The sequence below is a fragment of the Eulemur rufifrons genome, chromosome 24 (assembly GCF_041146395.1).
Source record: "Eulemur rufifrons isolate Redbay chromosome 24, OSU_ERuf_1, whole genome shotgun sequence".
In the NCBI taxonomy this organism is placed as follows: Eukaryota; Metazoa; Chordata; class Mammalia; order Primates; family Lemuridae; genus Eulemur; species Eulemur rufifrons.
In genome coordinates, this window is record NC_091006.1 from 15,397,914 (window position 1) to 15,416,490 (window position 18,577).

The window sequence follows — 18,577 nt, forward strand, 5'->3', positions numbered from 1 at the left end:
GTGGCCTGGAGCCCCAGGGAGGAAGGACAGACTCTGCAGCACACACGGGAACAGGATGCGTTGTCCAGGACCTCTCGTCATGAGGTTTCTACATCAACCGCCTCGCACAAAGGGGAAGAGCTCTCTCTCCTCTTCTTTCCACTAATGAGACAAGAGGAAGGGCCTTGGTTTCTGAAAAACGTTGCTTACCCACATGCTCAGATGAGGATAAACTCGTTGCCTGACGTGTCAACCTCATTCTAACCCTATGGGACAAGGCAGAATAAAGGCTATGCAACAGACTGACTTGGACGTCAGCCCAACTTCACGAAGTCATGACCCTCAGTTCTCAGGCAAAGCAGTACAGCACTTGAAGCCAAGGTTTCCTTGTATGTGATATGGAAGATGAAAAAAATCCTCCTCTGAGTTTTTGATATTAAGATCTTTGCTAAAATCCCAAGATATTTAACACATTTAAAAACATTCTACTCTTGATATTATTTTTTTAAAAGACAAGTGTTGGTGAAGATGTGGAGAAATCAGATCTCTTGTACGCTATTGTGGGAATGTAAACTGGTATAATCAATATGGAAAACAATACAGAAGTTCCTCAAAAACTGAAAAATAAAACTACCACATGATCCAATAATCCCACTTCTGGGTATATATCTAAAGGAAACAAAATCAGTATGTCAAAGAGATGTCTGGCAAGGACTTCTTGAGTCATATCTCCAAAGCACAGGCAACCAAAGCAAAATCAGACCAATGGCATCACATCAAGTGAAAAACTTCTGCACAGGAAAGGAAACAATCAACAAAGAAACAGCACAAAGAATGGGAGAAAATATTTGAAAACTACCCATCTGACAAAGGATTAATGACTAGACTATATAAGGAGCTCCAACAACTCAATATGAAAAATCAAATAACCCAATTAAAAATGAGCAAAGGAAGACATACAAATGGCCAACCTGTATATGAAAAAATGCTCAACATCATTAGTCAGCAGAGAAATGTGAATCAAAACTTCAATGAGATATCATCTCACCCCAGTTAAAATGTCTTTTATCAAAAAGGCAATAACGAAAGCTTGAGAGGATGTGGAGAAAGGGGAACACTTGTGGGAAAGTAAATTAGTCCAACCACTATGGAAAACAGTATGAAGGTTTCTCAGAAAACTAAAAATAGAATTACCATCTGACCCAGCAAACCACTGCTGGGTATACAAGAGCCGTCAGGAAAGTCTCCAGCCGTGTAATATGTTCTTGTTACATTAACAATGGCTGGGTACTTTCCAGACAATATATAATATATTACATGAATTTTCTTCTTCCCGTCTTTTCCCAGTGTCATTTGGTGGCCCAACAGCATAAGCAAAATCCTAAGGTAACTGAATGTCCTTGGGACCTGGCCCTAGGGTTTGGGGCCATATGGGCACCCAGATGGGTGCTGGAATAAAAAGCAGGACCAGGAAGGGCAACGCATTTGTGCTCCATGGAGCTCAGGAGGACGGCACCACCCCTCCATCATGGATTCTCATGTCCACTGCTTCTGAGGACAGGGAGGAGCTACTTTCTCCTGAAGCAACTCTAGCAGATCTCGATGATGGTCTACCCCGAGTGAAGGCTCGTAGGGTGATTGGCTCCTCTGTCTGGGATAGAAGAAGGATCTTGCCGACTTGAACTTCCAAGACAACTGGAGATACACAAAACCTCCCAGCCAAAGTCTTGGCTGGTCTGAGAAGGGCTCTCACACACTGGGGCAAAGGGGAAAGCCGTGATGAATACGTGGCTGTACTCTCCCCACTCACTGTCCCTCAGTTTTGGACTCTAGGACAGAAGGGTCCAAACAACCAGTCACTTTCCTCCATACATGAGGGCAGAACCTGGGGCTGGAGAGCCTTGGGGCACACCTACAGCCTGAAACTACCAATTCCAGCAGGGCACACCTTGTGATCAGTGGTAATACTGGTCAACGACCTAAACAACAGACAGGGGCTCTCTAAAAGAAAATGGTATTCGGGAATGAACATTGCAATGGAAACACACGAACTATAATACCTATATATTTGGGGAGATAAAGAAACACAAAGGTTCTTAAAGAAGAAATGAGAAGGATTACATAATTGTTTTGAGATAATTATGCTTTGCTACAAGATCGCTAACAAGGGTGGCACCACTCTGATGTTGGACAGGCAGCTGCTGGGTGTATGTCCTTGCAGAAGTATTTTTGTGTGTGTAAAGTTACAAGGGCCTTTGTTCAAGCTAGTGGTTTTTGCAGTCTTTTGTGATAATTCTTGTTATTAGGCATTTGTGTACAGGGATCGTCCCTTCATGGCCTCCCCAGCTCAGGGTTTTGTAGGGGTTTTGTAAACACAAATGACTCCATTTTTATTCGGACAACTTTCACATGGTAGTAGTCACTAGGTGGTGAGTATCTCTGTCAGGGATGTGATGGAGAACTTGGAAATGTTCGTGGATGCCAATGGAACCTGCCTGTCCTGGGACTAGGACTCTGCTCGTTGTCTATTCAGCACAGAGTCCCAGGGAGCTTCCTGCACCAGGAACACAAGCCTATTATGCCTGAATGCAAAGCCTGATTCTGCTTGGACAGTGGGTTTGGGGAAAGTCCCTGGAAATGAGCCCACATGTCTTCCTAGGCTTTAACCCCAGTGCCATTCCTAGGGGAACTCCAAGCTCCTGGTCGTCACTGTTAACCAACCTGGTGGACGTTTTTTTGCTCAGATGAGAGAATGGCCTCTGAGCATTTAGGAGCAGGATTCACCCTTCCATGCTCAGGAGTTTTGAGCAGACACAGTCTTGGAGAGAAATTCAGGTGAGATGCCCCTCACTCACTCAGAATCCACACTTGAAGCCTCTACGCTGTGGATCCAAGTTTGTGGCAGGGATGCCCGATGCTGGGTACACACTGTATTTCCATCTTGTCTCAGCTCCCTTTGGAATCACCTGTGTCCCAGAGCCTCCCCTCAGCCAAGCCTTGAGTCTGGGAAGGATCTGCTCTACCAGCTTGCGGATCTCTCTCTGCCACGCCAAGGCTCCACAAGAAAGACCAGGGCAGGGACCACGGCAGAGCCACGATGCTGTCTTCCTCCAGGGCCAATGGTGAATAGTGGAACCTATGAAGCCGGACGGTACAGACAGATTTGTAGAAAGTGGTCATCAGAAACTCTGCCCCAAGCATGCTGTAGTTTCCTTACTGATCTTCTCACAAAAAGGAAAAGAACTGTTCCTTGAACTTAGTTCTTCTCACCATGAACCTCATCACTGGTAACAGATGTTTCACACAATAACATATGTATCAGCTGCTTCACAAAGCCCTGCTCACCTAGCTGACCCTAAAACCTCAGTGTCCATGAGCCAAACACCAAAGTCAGATGGGGAACATGACTCTTTTTGAAAAATAGATTTCATTTTTTCCAGCCGTTTTAGGCTCACAGCAAAACTGAGCAGAAGACTCAGAGATTTCCCATATATACCCTGCCCTTACACAGCTCAGGCTCCCCCATTACCAACGTCCCCCACCAGAGCAGTACCTTTGTTCCAATCGATGAACCTACATTGGCACATTATTGTAACTCATAGTTCATAGTTTACATCAGGGTTTGCTCTCAGTGTTGTGCACTGGATGGGTTTTGACAAATGGGTAATGACATATATCTACCACTATAGTCTCACACAGAATGGTTTCACTGCCCAAAAACCCTCTGTGCTCCACCTGTTCATCCCTCCTTCCTCCTAACTCCTGGCAACCACTGATCATTTTCCTGTCTTCATAGTTTGATTTTCCCAGAATGCCACATAGTTGGAAGCAGAAAGGCTGGCTTCTTTCACCTAGTAATATGCATTGAAGGTTCTTCCATGTCTTTTCATCACTTGATAGCTCATTTCTTTTTAGCACTGATAAATATCCCAATGTCTGGATGTGCCACAGTTTATCCCTTCACTTACTGAAGGACATCTTTGTTGTTTTCAAGTTTTGGCGGTTCTGAATAAAGCCTCTATAAACATCTGTGTACAAGTTTTTATGTGGACATAAGCTTCAAAGCCTTTGGGTAAATTCCATGGAGTATAACCGCTGCACTGTGTGGTAAGACTATGTTTAGTTTTATAAGAAACAGCCACACTGTGTAGAAAAGTAACTGAACCATTTTGCAATCCCGCCAGCAATGAATGAGAGTTCCTGTTGCTCCACATCCTCGCCAGCATGTGGAGTTGTCAGTATCCTGGAGTTTGGCAGCTCCAATAGGTGTGCAGTGGTCACCCGGCCACTAAGATGCCGACAGCGGTGCGGAACACTGGTGGGAAGCCGGACAGAATGTTCCTCCTCTGATTCCCTGTCCCACGGCCTCAGCAACATTGGACAAGTCACTTTTCCTGTAAACTTTCATAAATATAAATATGCGGATTCCCTTTCTTCAGAAGCCAATCAACTCGTATTTATCAGTTACCTGTTACGCGCTTGGTGTTTCGGATTCAGGAGTGAACAAAACAGATACAGCCCCTGCCCTCAACATAGCGCCCAGCCTAAAGACAGAATCACACAGCCAATAACAAATTATTTAATGATTATTGTGAAATGAGAGTTAGGGTATAACATTAGCCCCTGTAATAAGCAAACCTTAAAATTCCAGTGGCTAACACAAAGGGGGTTTATTTCTCACTCATGCAAATGACCAATGAGGGTTCTCTGGGCAGAATTGGTGTTTCCCCTCTAGGATGATTCGGGAACACCACTTCTTCTATCTTGCGGCTCACTCTGTCCTCTCTGGCAACTATGTCCGCTACTTCCAACCAACGGAGAAAGGGAAGCAGAGAATATACAACCGCTTGCAAAATCGCTGGCCTAGAAGTGACACACATCGTTTCTGCTCAAATTTTTTGGTTATAAATAGCTATTATGGTCACATATAGATGCAAAGGAGACTTGCAAACAAAACTCCCGGATGGGTAGCGCCTCCCCGAGACTCTGCTGTGCTGTGAAAGGGGAAACGCACATTGTTTTTCTTGTGAGCAGCCAGATGTCTCTGTCTCAGGTGAAAAGTAATCTGGAGAAGCGGCGCACACGACCATGTGTAGCAAAGGAGCACACTGTGATAACGTTCCCCACAGATGTTCCATTTGGGGTGATTCACTCCTCCATACGTAGAAGAAATTTGTCAAATTGAAGTTCTAAGTAACATCAAAGGGAGACATCCCATGTTCCCTCCAGAAACTTACCTAACTCCAGAAGTCTTAGCTAACTTGAAAGTCGTGCCAAAAACCACAAACCACAACCCCCTGTGTGCAAGGGTGGTTGCCTTACTTCTGGACTTTGAACAAGGAAGGGGTCCACGGGGCCCATTAATTTCCCCCTTTCTCTGGATAGGAAGGACAGAAACTGTCCACGCAGACAGACAGCTCTGCAGACTGGGAGGGCAGAGGCTCAGCCCCAACCACCCTGTGGCTTACTTACCAAGTATTTCACAGAAAGGTCATCCATAAGGCTTATTTACTCCTTCCCTTGGCTGGGCTAGGGGAGAGAACTGTCCTCTTGAGACATTACCGTCCATACCCGTGCCCTGCCTGAATGCCATCTCTGGCGCAAACACCAGATCCAGACTGGCAGCTGTGGGGTGTGGAGAGTGATTCTGAGCACCGGCTTGGAGGTTGGACACCTGTGATACTATGATGCCTCATGCAGAACGTGACTCACACAGAATATGGAACCTTAAACAAGTCATCACCCCAATGAGCCTTAATAAAAGTGACTTGGTCAATTTCCTTTTGTTGTCACCCAACACATAATATTAGGGTGCCTTGAGGAGCTCAGTCCTGTGCCAGATATTTGAGATACACAAGTCGATGGAGCTCTTAGTCTAATGAGGAAGACACACATCAGACTATTCAAAAAATTATGTAAACTGTATTAACACTAGATTTTTAAAAACAAATCAGCCTCAAAATACCAGTAGTTTGTCACCAAGGAATGTTTATTTCCCACTCATGTTACACTTCCGTGTGGGCGTCCCAGGTGGCAGCTGGAGTTCCTCCGTGGGTTGTCTCGGGCACCCAGCATCCTTCCAACCACGACTCCAATGCCCCCTGGAACCTTGGAGTATTGAGTACTCTGTTCCCAGCAGGAGGAAGCAGAAAGGGAGAATGAAAATGGGGCACCCATTTCTTTCATTTCTTTTCTTAAAAATTCTGAAGGGGCCAATACCATTGCTGCTGACGTTCCAATGGTGAGCATCAGTCCCCAGCCGGGCGGAAGAAGGACTGGGAATATAGTCCCTGGCGAGGCAGCTGTCTCCAGTGACAATCCTGTGCCACATACAAGAAGCCATGAAGTTTTGGTGCAAGCCATGGCCCCTGATGTAGCAAATGCTCTAAAGAGAAGTAAATCCCATGAGCCTGTGTGAAAAGCGGATGTGACCCTGGGAGCAGACCTCAAGGAAGGCCACACGGATGCTGTTGAGTTTAAGCAGGAGCGTGAGGACTGACGAGCCATCGCAGAGTTAAACACCACGGAAGGATAAACACAGAGTAGGGGGCTGGGAGAGTAACGTGGGTGGAGGAGACAGCTTCTGTGGAAGCCCCAAGTCAGGAAATAATTTTGCCTGTTCTAAGCTGAGTCAATTCCAAATGGAAAAATAATGAGCAAGAAAACACACATTGATTGAATAGGACTATCTAAAGGGCCATATAAAGACATGATATTGTATCTTTAAGAGAATGGGAACAGTTTTAAGCATAAGTGTGGCATAATCACATTTGTGTCTCAAACATATCTGCATGACCACTTCCTGGAGCCAGATTGCAGGAGGCAATAAAAATAGCAGCTAACATTTTATGAGCACTTACTGTATGCCAGATACTACTCTGAGTCTCCCGTAGGGATATTTTACTTAATTCTCACAACTTTGTGAAGGTGGTTCCATCGTCAGACCCATTTTACAGGTGAGAACACTGAGGCTCCAAGGACAAATGAATATGATTAGTGTTATGCATCAAGTAAGACGTGGAGCCGGATTTCAACCTGGGCAGACTCTATGTCCTTACCTATTACTGCTACATCATTATCTTTATTAAAGAAGACAAAAACCCGAGTATGGATAGACCAGTTAGGAAGTTCTTGCCTTCTGAGAAAGAGATGAGTTACTTGGACAGGAATGATAATGGTGGGGATTTAAATAAATGCATGGATTTACGACTGAGAGGTAGGCTCAAAAGAAATGCTCATGAAAGTTTGGTTCCCAGAAATATTTGACTAGGTTGTTTAGACTCAACTTCCCACTATAAAAAAAAAAAAAAAATGACCAAAAAATAAAGAACATCTGTCTGTAGACCTTGGAGCACTTCCAAGGCAGAGAGAATACATGGTTCTAAAATGCAAAAGAGGAAGGAAGCCAAGAGAAGGGAATTTATCATTTGGGGTTGGTTTTATGTGATCAGTTTGCTGACTCTGAAAGTAAAAACAGCAGATGAGGAACAGAAAAAGCTGAGTGAGAGCAGGATGGAGAATTTCAGCAAAGAATTAGCAAATATAAAAATGGACAAATGGGAATTCTAGAATTGAAAAACGGAGCTAGTGAAACTATGAACTCAACAGAAGAGGTTACAGCAACTTGGACTCAGCTGGAGAGAGAAACAGTAACTGAAACATGAGTTGGAAAACAATATCCAGACAAAAGCACAAAGTGCAAATTCAGAACGGGGCGTGAGACGTATATGGGGCATGGTGGAAAGTTCTAACATATGTGTCACTGAAACGCCGTAAGGACAGGAAAGAGAGAAAGCGAATGGGGCAGAAGCAATATTGGAAGAGTCCGTGACCAACATTTCCTAAAACTAATCAAAGACACCAGGCCATAGACTGATAGTCAATAAGCAACTAAAACTGAACACATTTATACCCGAGTTTCTTATATTCCCCCCCAAATCTGCTCCTCCCACGGTCTTTCCCATCTCAGCTAATAAGAATTCCAATCTGTGCTCTCTTTGGCAGCACATATACTAAAAATGGATCAATACAGAGAAGATTAGTATAGCCCCTGAGTAAGGATGACAAGAAATAAAAAAAGAAGAAAGAAAGAAAGGAAAAGAATTCCAATCTTCTAGTGTTTCAGACTAAAAAAAAAAAAAAAATAGTACTATCCTTGACTCCTCCCTTTTTCTCATGGCCCACAACTGTCAGCAAATTGTATGGGTTTTCCCTTCAAAATATCTCCAGAATCACATCACTTGCGAGCTCCATGAAGACTGCGCTGGTCTGAACCACTGTCCGCTGATACCTGGGTCATCGTGAGAGCCTCCTGCCTCCTGTCCTGCTTCTAACCTTTCCCCTCCCTCAATCTGTTCTCAACATAAAAGCAGGGTTGTCCTGTTAAGAACATGACAATTTTCCCCAGGATCAGAGCCAGGTAGACACAGCGGTGGCTGCTGAGGCCGAGGGATGCCAGCCACGTTTGTTAGGGAGTTTGGGGCGGATCCCGATGAGGGAAAACCACCAGCCAGCTCTATGGCTGTGGTTCTAGGAAACCACTCCCTGGAGAGCAGAATGCTGTCAAAAGAAGGTATCCCCGTGTTACTTTCCATAGAGGCTGTACGAGTTTGCAGTTCCACCAGCAGTGTATGAGAGTTCCTATCTCTCCACATCCACGACAACATTTGTTGTTTTGGGACTTTTTGATAAAAGCCAGGATACCTCAAAGAACTAAAAGTAGAACTATCATTTGATCCAGCAATCCCGCTACTGGGCATCTACCTGAAGGAAAAAAAGACATTCTATGATAAAGACATCTGCACTAGAACGTTTAATGCATCACAATTTACAGTTGCAAAGATGTGGAAACAACCCAAGTGCCCATCAATACATGAGTGGATTAATAAAATGTGGTATATGTACACCATGGAGTTCTACTCAGCCATAAAAAACAATGGTGACCTAGCACCTCTTGTATTATCCTGGATGGAGCTGGAGCCCATCTACTAAGTGAAGTATCACAAAAATGGAAAAAGCAAGCACCACATGTGCTCACCATCAAATTGGTACTAACTGATCAACACTATGTGCACACATGGAAGTAACATTCACTGGGGATCGGGCAGGTGGGAGGGCGGACAAGGGATTGGGTAAATTCACACCTAATGGGCGTAGTAAGCCTGGTCTTGGAGAGGCATGCTTGTAGCTCTGATTTGGGTGGTACAAATGCAATAGATGTAACCCAAACGTTTGTACCCCTGTAAAAATTTTATAATAAAAAGAAGAAGAAGAAGGTGGATTCTATAAAAGACTAAGCAGGAAATGACTGGCAAGATATTCAGGTAACAGGAAAAGCTAGCCAAGAGCTGACTCCTAAAAATCGTCTGTTCTTTTCTGCGAAATTATTGGAGCAAACAAGACTGTGGCTTTGGAAAGAGCCCTCCTCTGAGGAGAGCTCTTCATAATAAGAAATGGTCTCTGTACCAGTAGTAAGAACAAGTGACTAGAACACAACCAAGTCAACGCCTGGGCTGAGCAGGAAGGACATCTCAACGGCAAGAAGGAGGTCGTCAGGTGACATCCTAGTGTGTCTCCTTTGCAAGGGGAGGTCTGAGACACATGCCACCAGTTCCCAATTGCCAGCCCCCAGAGCAGAAGTATAAGGACAATGCCCAGGGACTCACGCAGGTGATGTCCCAGAGGTAGAGCTATAGGCAGCTTCCTCGGGAGTGCTGGTTTCTTGGTCATATGCATACCACATGCTTTCATGAAAATCAGAATCTCCCCCCAAAGTACACATCCAATTCCAAGGAATAAGGCATGCTGATAATAAAATACAATTTGGCAATAAAATGGAAATACAATACAATAAAAACATTGGCCACTTTGTGTCACTTCCATGCTCAAAAACATTCAAGGACTTTCCATCTCAGTCATATTTACGAGACCACTTCTGCCCTACTCCCCCACCTTGGTTTAACACTCTGGTTACGTCTCCTCCCACTCTCCCCTTGCTGACTCTGATCCAGCCACACTGACATCCTTGCTGCTCCTAGAATACACCAAGCATGCAGCCACCTCAGGACCTTTGCACTTGCTGTTCTCTCTGCCTGGAATACTCTTCCCTCAGAGATGCACATGGCTGACCCCTTCCCCTCCTTCAGTCTTGACTCCAATATCCCCTTCTCATTTAAACCTTCCTGGACCATCCTATCTGAAGTTGCTAAAGTTGCTACATTCCCGCCGGATCCTTCTTCTTCTTTCTTCTTCTCCTTTTCCTCCTTCTCCTTCTCCTTTTCCTTCTCCTTCTTCTTTTCTTCTTCCTTTTCTTTGACACAGAGTCTTGGTCTGTCCCCCCAGCTAGAGTGCAGCACCAGCATCATAGCTCACTGCAACCTCCAACTCCTGGGCCCAAGCGGTCCTCCTGCCTCAGCCTCCCGAGTAGCTGGGACTACAGATGCACATCACCACCCCTGGCTAAGTTTCCTATTTTTTGTTGAGACGGGGTCTCGCTCTTACTCAGGCTGGTCTCAAACTCCTGGCCTCAAGGGATCCTCCCACCTTGGCCTCACAGAGTGTTGGGATTACAGGTGTGAGCCCCCGCACCCAGCCTCCCTCCAGATTTTACACCACCTTTCTTTCTCTCTCTGGCGTGTATCACCGATCTTGCCTATATTTCACTTACAAGTATTTCTTAGTATCTGTCTCCCTACTAGAATGTTTCCCTAGGAAGCCATAGATTTTTTTGCTCTGCGATGTTTCCTATAGCTTTTCTGCACCTAGGACAGTGCCTGGCACACAGTAGTTATTCAATACAAATGTTTTAATAAATGATGAATGAATAGATATACACGGAATATAGGAACTATAAGGAAAGCTATAAGAGCATGGTTATTGAACACAATTCCAGAGGTCAGATTTCTAGATTCAAATCCTGGCTGTGCCAGTTATGAGCTCTGTGACTTTAGGCTAAGTTTGTTAACCTCTCTGTTCCTCCTTCTTCTGTAAACGAAAGAAAGAAAGAAAGAATCAAGAAAGAAAGAAAGAAAGGAAGGAAGGAAGGAAGGAAGAGGCCCTTAACTCATAGAGCTGTTGTGTGATTATTCAAAGACTTAGCACATTAAATGTAATCAGAATGAGCCTGACAGTTAGTACAAGCTGTAAGACTGATTGCTGATACAGTGGCTATTATTATACGGTACACATTCATAGTTACTTATGTTCCCCCAGAGAAACACTGGAAGGACTAAGAAGAAGCAAATGAAAATTGTTTCAAAATAAATATATAAATAAAAATAATAAATAAAGAAAATTGTTCCTCTCCTGCTTTTTCTTCCTTATCTGCCCAGCTGTTCAAGCTGCAGCCCTAGAGCTCACCTTGATTTTTCCTCTTCCTCCACCCTTTCGCCTTTTTCTGCCTTCAGAATGCATCCTTGCCCGGCAGGGCTTGCCAGCGCCACTGTCCGAGGTACCAGCCTCTTTTCCTAGGCTAGAAGCATCCCCAGAGTGGTCTCTCTGAGCTCGCTTGGCAACTCGGCAGTTCTTTCTCTGCAGCACAGCCAGAGTGATCTCCTAAGTGTATAAATCAGATCATGTCTTGTTACTGTTGAAATCACTCCGGTGACTTCACAGTGCACTTAGCACAAAACCCAAACCCCGAGACCTACAAGGACTGACTTACCTCTGCAGGTCCACTTTGGTCCGTGTGCCTGTCACTCAATGCCCTCAGCCCTCCTGGGCATTCCTGCTGTTCCTTGAAGATGCTGGTCCCTCCCTGCCTCAGGGCCTTTGCACTCGCTGCGTCTCTGCCTGGACTCCCTCACCTCCTGCTTTGCCTGACAGCCTCCAGGTCTCTGTTCAATGTCACTCCAGCAAGGGGGGCCCACCTCCCAGACCTCTGTACTGAGACTGTCCACTCCCCCGACCCCCAGCCCTTCTCTAAGAAGGTCTGTCTTTATTCACCCCTAACATTCATCCTTTTTTCCAATTATCCACTTATTTACTTGCATTAGAACGAAGACTTCATTTGGCCAGTGTGTTAGTCCATTTTGCATTGCTATACCCTAAGATTGGGTAATTTGTAAAGAAAAGAGGTGTATGTGGCTCATCGTTCTGCAGACGGTACAGGAAGCATCGTGCCGGCATCTGCTTCTGGTGAGGGCTTCAGGGAGCTTCCAATCAAGGCAGAGGGTGAAGGGGGAGCCGGAGTGTCTCATGGTGAGAGAAGGAGCAAGAGGGAGAGAGAGGAAGGGGTGCCAGGATCCTTTAATCAACCAGCTCTCCTGGGAACTAATGAAGTGAGAACCCCCTCATTATCCCAGGGAGGGCACCAAGCCATTCATGAGGCTCCACCCTCATGACTCAAACACCTCCCACCAGGCCCCACATTCAACACTGGGGATCAGATTTCAACATGAGTTTTGTAGGGTCCAAACGTCAAGACCGTATCAGCCAGAAACCTCGTCTGTCTTGGTCATCCCTGCATCACTGGTACTTAGAGCCACAGTGGCACGTAATAGGTGATCAGTTAATACCTGCTGAATGAAGAGTAGAAAAGCGGTAGCAAGAACGTTTATCACTTAGTGGACACTCAATGGCTAAGTAATTAATGCTACTTCCCTGCAATGGAATACTGTGTGGTCATCAAAAATGATGCTGTTTTATTGACATGGAAGATGTTGAGGGTACTGTTGAGTGAACAAACCAGGAACAAACAGCATGTACACGGAGACCACGTGTAAGTGACATTATAGATGCACATTCACACACATGTTTAAGGAAAGAGAGATTTCTGGGAAAATATTAACCTAAATATCTGCAGCAATTAACGTTAGGTAATGGGAGTTTCAAATAATTCTTACGTAATTCTGGATGAGTTTTTTTTTTCTTAATTTGGATTTTTATATTGAGCATGTGTTTGTTTTACAACTGGGAAAAATAAAATTATTTTTGTTTGAAAAAAATCAAAGTAAGATAAAATTTCCACCTGTAAAGATCTCGGAGTACAGGCTTAGGTGGGAATGGATAAGGTACCCAAATCTCTGTCCTTTGACTTTACCTCCCTACTCCTCCTCCCCAAGTTTCAGTTTATTTATTCATAGGCAAGATGAATAAATCCTAGAGGTCAGAATAGCGGCCATAGTTTACAGTACCGTGTTGTGCACTTACAAATTTGCTGAGAGGATAGATCTTATGTTAAGTGGTCTTATCAATACAAATTGACGTTTGATAATTTCCATATCATCAAATAATAACAATAAGTAAAGAGGCAGGAGAAACTCTGGGAGGTGATGGGTAGGTTTATGTCATAGACTGTGGTGATGGTTTTGGGGGTGTGTAGTTACCTCCGTACCCATCGAGTTGTATACCTTAAATATGTACAGCTTTTTGCATGTCAATCATTCCTCAATACAGTGGGTTTTAAAAAATTACAGGTGTCTCCAGAGAACTTGTACAGGTGTGGAGGCCCATGAGATTCCCACAGGTGCACACCTTGAACCTCAGCACCTGCCTTGCCTCCATCTTCACTGAAATAGTCTGAAAGTAAAAGGCTCTTTCCTTAAGACTTCTCTCAGCCCCTATTATATTCCCAGACATTCCCCAGTGCCCCAGCTTCCCACCCAAGTGAGAGCTCTGCTGGCCGGGTCTGAGCACACCTCAGTCTTGCTTGTCATTTCCCACGTTGTCCCAGCCCTAAAGATCAAGTGACTTGGGGGTCGATTGATATGCCCAGCCATGAGTGCACCTCAGTATCCGGAAGGGCAGTCTTCTCTCCTCCCTCTGTGGGGTCGGGGAGGGCACTAGGTCCTCAGGGGTCATAGGGCAGGACGGGGGCTCCAGTTCCCAGAGGGAAGGGAAGATGCACATCTACCTCTCCCTGCGGGTGTGCGCCTCTGTCTGTGTCTATGCGCGTCTGCACCTGCGCGTACTGGTCTACGCCGCACAGCATGCAATGTGCTTTCTGTGTATGCACCTCGTTTAAACGCCACAAAAATTCCACAAAATTGTACTATTTTTCCCTCCATTTTATAGATAAGGAAGCTGACTTTTGGGGAGGTAAAGTCATGCAGCAAAATTCATGTCAGCTACCAGCACAGGATCCCACACTTGGCAGCTAAACAACACAAGGTAGCTTCCCCCTCCCACCCTTTGCTGGAGAAAATCCTTGCTGCCCACTAGACAGCTGCACTTGGATGACCACAGTTTCTCCAGACGCCCAGACCCTTGGCGAACACTACACCGTCTTCCTTCTTTACTCAGCATCCAAGCCATGTGTCTGCATTTTTCTGCCGCAACATCATCCTTCCAAATTTCTCTCTCTCTGCTTCTGCCTTCATGTTCGGTCTCATATGTTTCCATGCGCTAAAGGACTCAGCTGTCAAAAAAAAAAAAAAAAATCAGATTTCTCATCAAATCCATAAGCTGAGACTTTCCAGGACAAGTAGATTTTCCAGGACACTTTGGATTCCTCTGAGAGCCCAGCATAGCCTGGTATGCTAGAGGCTTCTAGAAAGAAAGACCCTTTCAAGACTGGACAGACTTAGCACTCCTAAGTCCATTCTACAGATGGAAAGATGATGGATCGAAGTGGAAGAACTGTAATAATAGACAATAGCTATGACACTCTCACTTTCCCCAAGCACTGCTCGTAGCAGGGTCTTGCTATGTTGTCCAGGCTGGCCTCAAACTCCCAGGCTCCAGCGATCCTCCTGCCTCAGCCTCTTGAGTGGCTGTGACCACAATTGTGAGTCACCTTGCCCAGCTAATATTAATATTTTTTACTTTGTTGATATATTGGAATCAACATCTTCAGGTTTCTTGTGCTAACCTAATGGCTTTGTTGCTGTCGTTCAGTGCAATTTTTATTTTCTATTTCTTTTTTTAACAGCTTTATTGAGGTACAACTGATACATATTTTTAAAACCTTTTCATTTAATGTACGCAATTTGATTAATTTGGACATATACAATAATCTTTTTAAAGGGCGTTCAAGTGCATGTGTTGTTTCCTTTGCTTCTCACAGCAACCCATTTCAGGCATTTTCTTCTCCATGCTACAGAAGGAGACGCAGAAGCTCACAGAAGAGAAAGCGCGTGGCCAAGACCTCCGCCCTGTCCCTCCCTGCTCCAGGACCAGAGACCTCCACTGTGGGGCTGCAAGGATTCAACATGTTTCTTGGGCTCCCTCTTGTGGCCACAGTGGAGAAATTCCCTTTTACATTGAATTTTTTTTTTTCTGTTGGACGCCTTCATTTGTTTTTCAGTGAGCATTTTTGTTGATCATCTACTTTGTGCCAGACGCTGTCTGAAGCTCGACATCCGTCAAAATACAGAACAGACAAGCAGCTCTGCCCTCGAGAAGCTTATTTTATTGCAGAGGGAGACAGACAGCAAACTATGGATGTAATAAGTGCATGTGAAAAGCGACTCGGATAAATGAGGAAGTGGAGCAGCCGTCCAGGGAATCTAGAGGGTGCAGAAGTCGGAAGGGAGAACAGTGTGGCTGGTGTGGACAGAGGGGTGGGGCGAGGGAAGTGGCGGGAAGTGAATTCAGAGAGGGAGGGGGTAGGGGCCATGTGGGGGCCCTGCAGGTCACTGCGTTTACCCTGAATGAGATGGGAAGTAACATGAATGACCCCGAATTGAACTCAGGGACTCTTTTCCTGAACGAGAAAGCAGAACTACTTCTCACAGCTGTGGATGCATCATCCCATTAACCTTGGAACATCCTCAGCAATTCCTGCCCCCTTCCTTCTAGTCGTCAAGGTTCCTCCAACCTGCTCTGGATCTGCATCTGAATGCCCCCTGGAAGCCTGCCCTGGAAGACTGACAAGGATCCTCACACTCACAGTTTGTGGTATGGTGACCCCAGGATTGTACAGTGCACAACCTACACAGCTGTACATGGTGGTCCTGGTGCTCTTCCTCTGTGCTCCTGCCAAGTTCTGTGCCAGCTCTGTCATTTCACTGGGTGACACAATGTCTTAATTTCTCTCCTTTCTTCTCAATACCCTGTAAGCTCTCTAAGGATAAGATACGATCAAAGTTTTATCTACGTCCTTGGTACTCAGAAGAGGGGCTGAAACATTGAAGGCCTCAATAGCACTCTACTTAATAAACAAAATAAACAAATTGCCTGAATAATTATGATTGGATTGCTATAAAAGGCCAGATAATTATGCCAGGCCCTAGGAACTGGCCTATCATTATGCAGAGTCACTGGAATCAGCTAGGGAGCCATGGTGCATACAGTCTCAGGAACCAGCTGGATAATTGTGCCGGGAGCTCCCGGAACCAGCTGGGTAATTATAGGAGAGTCCCTGGAATCCGATGGGTAATTATCACGTAGCCCTGGAATCAGCAGTAATAGTAGAAGGGTCCCAAATAGAGACATTAGGCAATGTCTGGACCATTTTTGATTGTCACAACTCTGAGGAGAGGGAGGTGCACCTGGCATCGTAGTGGGCGGGGCCAGACATGCTGCCGATCACACCAGAAAGGACAGCCCCACGACAGAGGATCATCCAGCCCCAAATGCTGAAAGTGCCCAGGTTGAAAAATTCTTTAGAAAAAAAATAGACTTTATTTTTTAGAGCAGTTTTAGGTTCGTGGCAAAATCGAGGAAGGTACAGAGATTTTCCGTGTGCTCCTTGACCCCACAGAGGCACAACCTCCCCAGGCATCACCAGCCTGCACCAGCGGCGAGTGCTACACTTGTTACAATCAATGACCCTGCACGGACACCTTGTTGTCACCCAGAGTCCAGAGTTCACACGAGGGTTCACTTTAGTGCTGTACATTCTGTGCGTTTGGGCAAATGTACGATGACACTCGTCCACCGTTACAGCATCACGCAGAGCACAGCCACGCCCTGAAAACCCTCCGTGCTCCACCTGCTCCTCCCTCCTTCCCCCTCACTCCTGGCAACCACTGATCTTCTTACTGTCTCCATAGTTTTGCCTTTTCCAGAATGTCATAGAGTTGGAATCAGATGGTTTGTAGCCTCTTCATATTGGCTTCTGTCACTTAGTAATACGCATTTTAAGTTTCCTCGGCTTCCGCCTTTCTGCCTCCTCTGAAGCTGACCCTCCTGCCTCCCTCTTGTGGGACCCTTAGGACTACGCGGGGCCCACCCAGATAATTTGGGGTAACCTCCCCGTCTCAAGCTCCTTAGCTTAATCACATCACAAAGTTGCTTTTGCCATGCGAGGCAATGCATTCACAAGTCTCAGGGATCAGGACGCGAACATCTTTGGGTGTGGGGGTGTTATTCAGCCTACCACAACTGCCAGGCTGAATTATGTTAATTCTATCCTTCAAGTTAGTGGTTCTAAACCTTTACTGCACATCAGAGTCACCTGGAGGGCCGCCCCAGAGGTTCTGATTCAGGGGGTCTAAGGCAGGGCCTGTGAATTTGCGTTTCTAATGAGTTCCCAAGTGCCACCTTTGCCACTGTTTGGGGACTGCACTTTGGGAACCACCGTTTTAGGCAAAAAAGAGAGAGTGTTCACTGTTCACTTAATAATTTATCATGAATATTTCCCATATTATTTCATATCATTGTACAAGAAATAATGTATACATTATGAGGACATACTGTATCTAACAAGATATACTGTTAGACTCTTTGATTCTGTAAAATTAAATTAAAAAAAAAAAGAATATTCTGAGAACATAAAAAAAAAAAAAAGAGAGAGAGAGTGTTTGGGAACCTTTACAAAAATCGGAAATAATTCCATTCTTTAGGTTGAGGCTTTACTTTAAATTTTTACAAACCAATAACAAGGTAATTTCAAGGAAAATACACAACAAGTGTGCCAAAGATATGAAGGCAATCAGAGAAAAGAAAGTATGAATGACACATCAACATATGAAAAGGTGTCTGATCTCAATAATACGCAGGGAAACCATAACTGAGACCACAATGAGATAGCATTCACGCCCACAAGTCACTTGCCTTGCAAAATTAAAAGGTCCAATACTACAAAGTATTGGTGAAACAAAAGTCTACAATAGTTCTTACATATTGTTAGTAGGAGCATAAATAATTGGCTTAAAAATTAAACGGAACTACCCTGTGTTTCAATCATCCCACTTCTGGGTATATATCCAAAGGAAATGAAATTGGTATTTCAAAGAGAGAGCTGTACTCTCATGTTTATTGTAGCATTATTCTCAATAGCCAAGATACGGATCAACCTAAGTGCCCGTCAGTGGGTGCATGGATAAAGAAAATGTGGTATATTTGCACAGAGGAATGCTAGCCTTAAAAAAGAAAGGAATCTTGTCAGGTACAACATGGATGAAACCAGATGACATTATACTAAGTGAAGTGAGCCAGACACAGAAAGACAAATACTGCGTGATCTCACTTATATATGGGATGTAAAAAAGTCAAACTCACAGAGAGTATAATGGTGCTGCTTACCAGGGGCTGGGACGGGGCGATGGGGAGATGTTGTTCAGAGGGTACAAAACTTCAGACAGGAGGAATAAGTTCAAGAGATTTACTGTACAACATGGTTAAACAATGTATTGTTTGCTTGAAAATTGCTAAGAGAGTAGATTTTAAGGGTTCTCACCATACATACACAAAAACGGTAACTATGCAAGGTAAT

At 44.8% G+C, this 18,577-nt stretch overlaps 1 protein-coding gene and 1 non-coding gene across 2 annotated transcripts in view; both read left to right on the plus strand.

Moving 5' to 3' along the window:
* LOC138374230 (NACHT, LRR and PYD domains-containing protein 7-like) overlaps nt 1–18,577 on the plus strand; it is a 672,516-nt gene that overhangs the window by 177,324 nt on the left and 476,615 nt on the right. The window contains 1 exon segment of the mRNA XM_069456942.1: nt 10,700–10,717. Within this exon segment, the coding sequence (XP_069313043.1) occupies nt 10,700–10,717 (18 nt within the window).
* On the plus strand, nt 7,968–8,074 carry LOC138375159 (U6 spliceosomal RNA). The gene has a single exon (XR_011231421.1). It is a non-coding gene; the product is annotated as a U6 spliceosomal RNA (small nuclear RNA).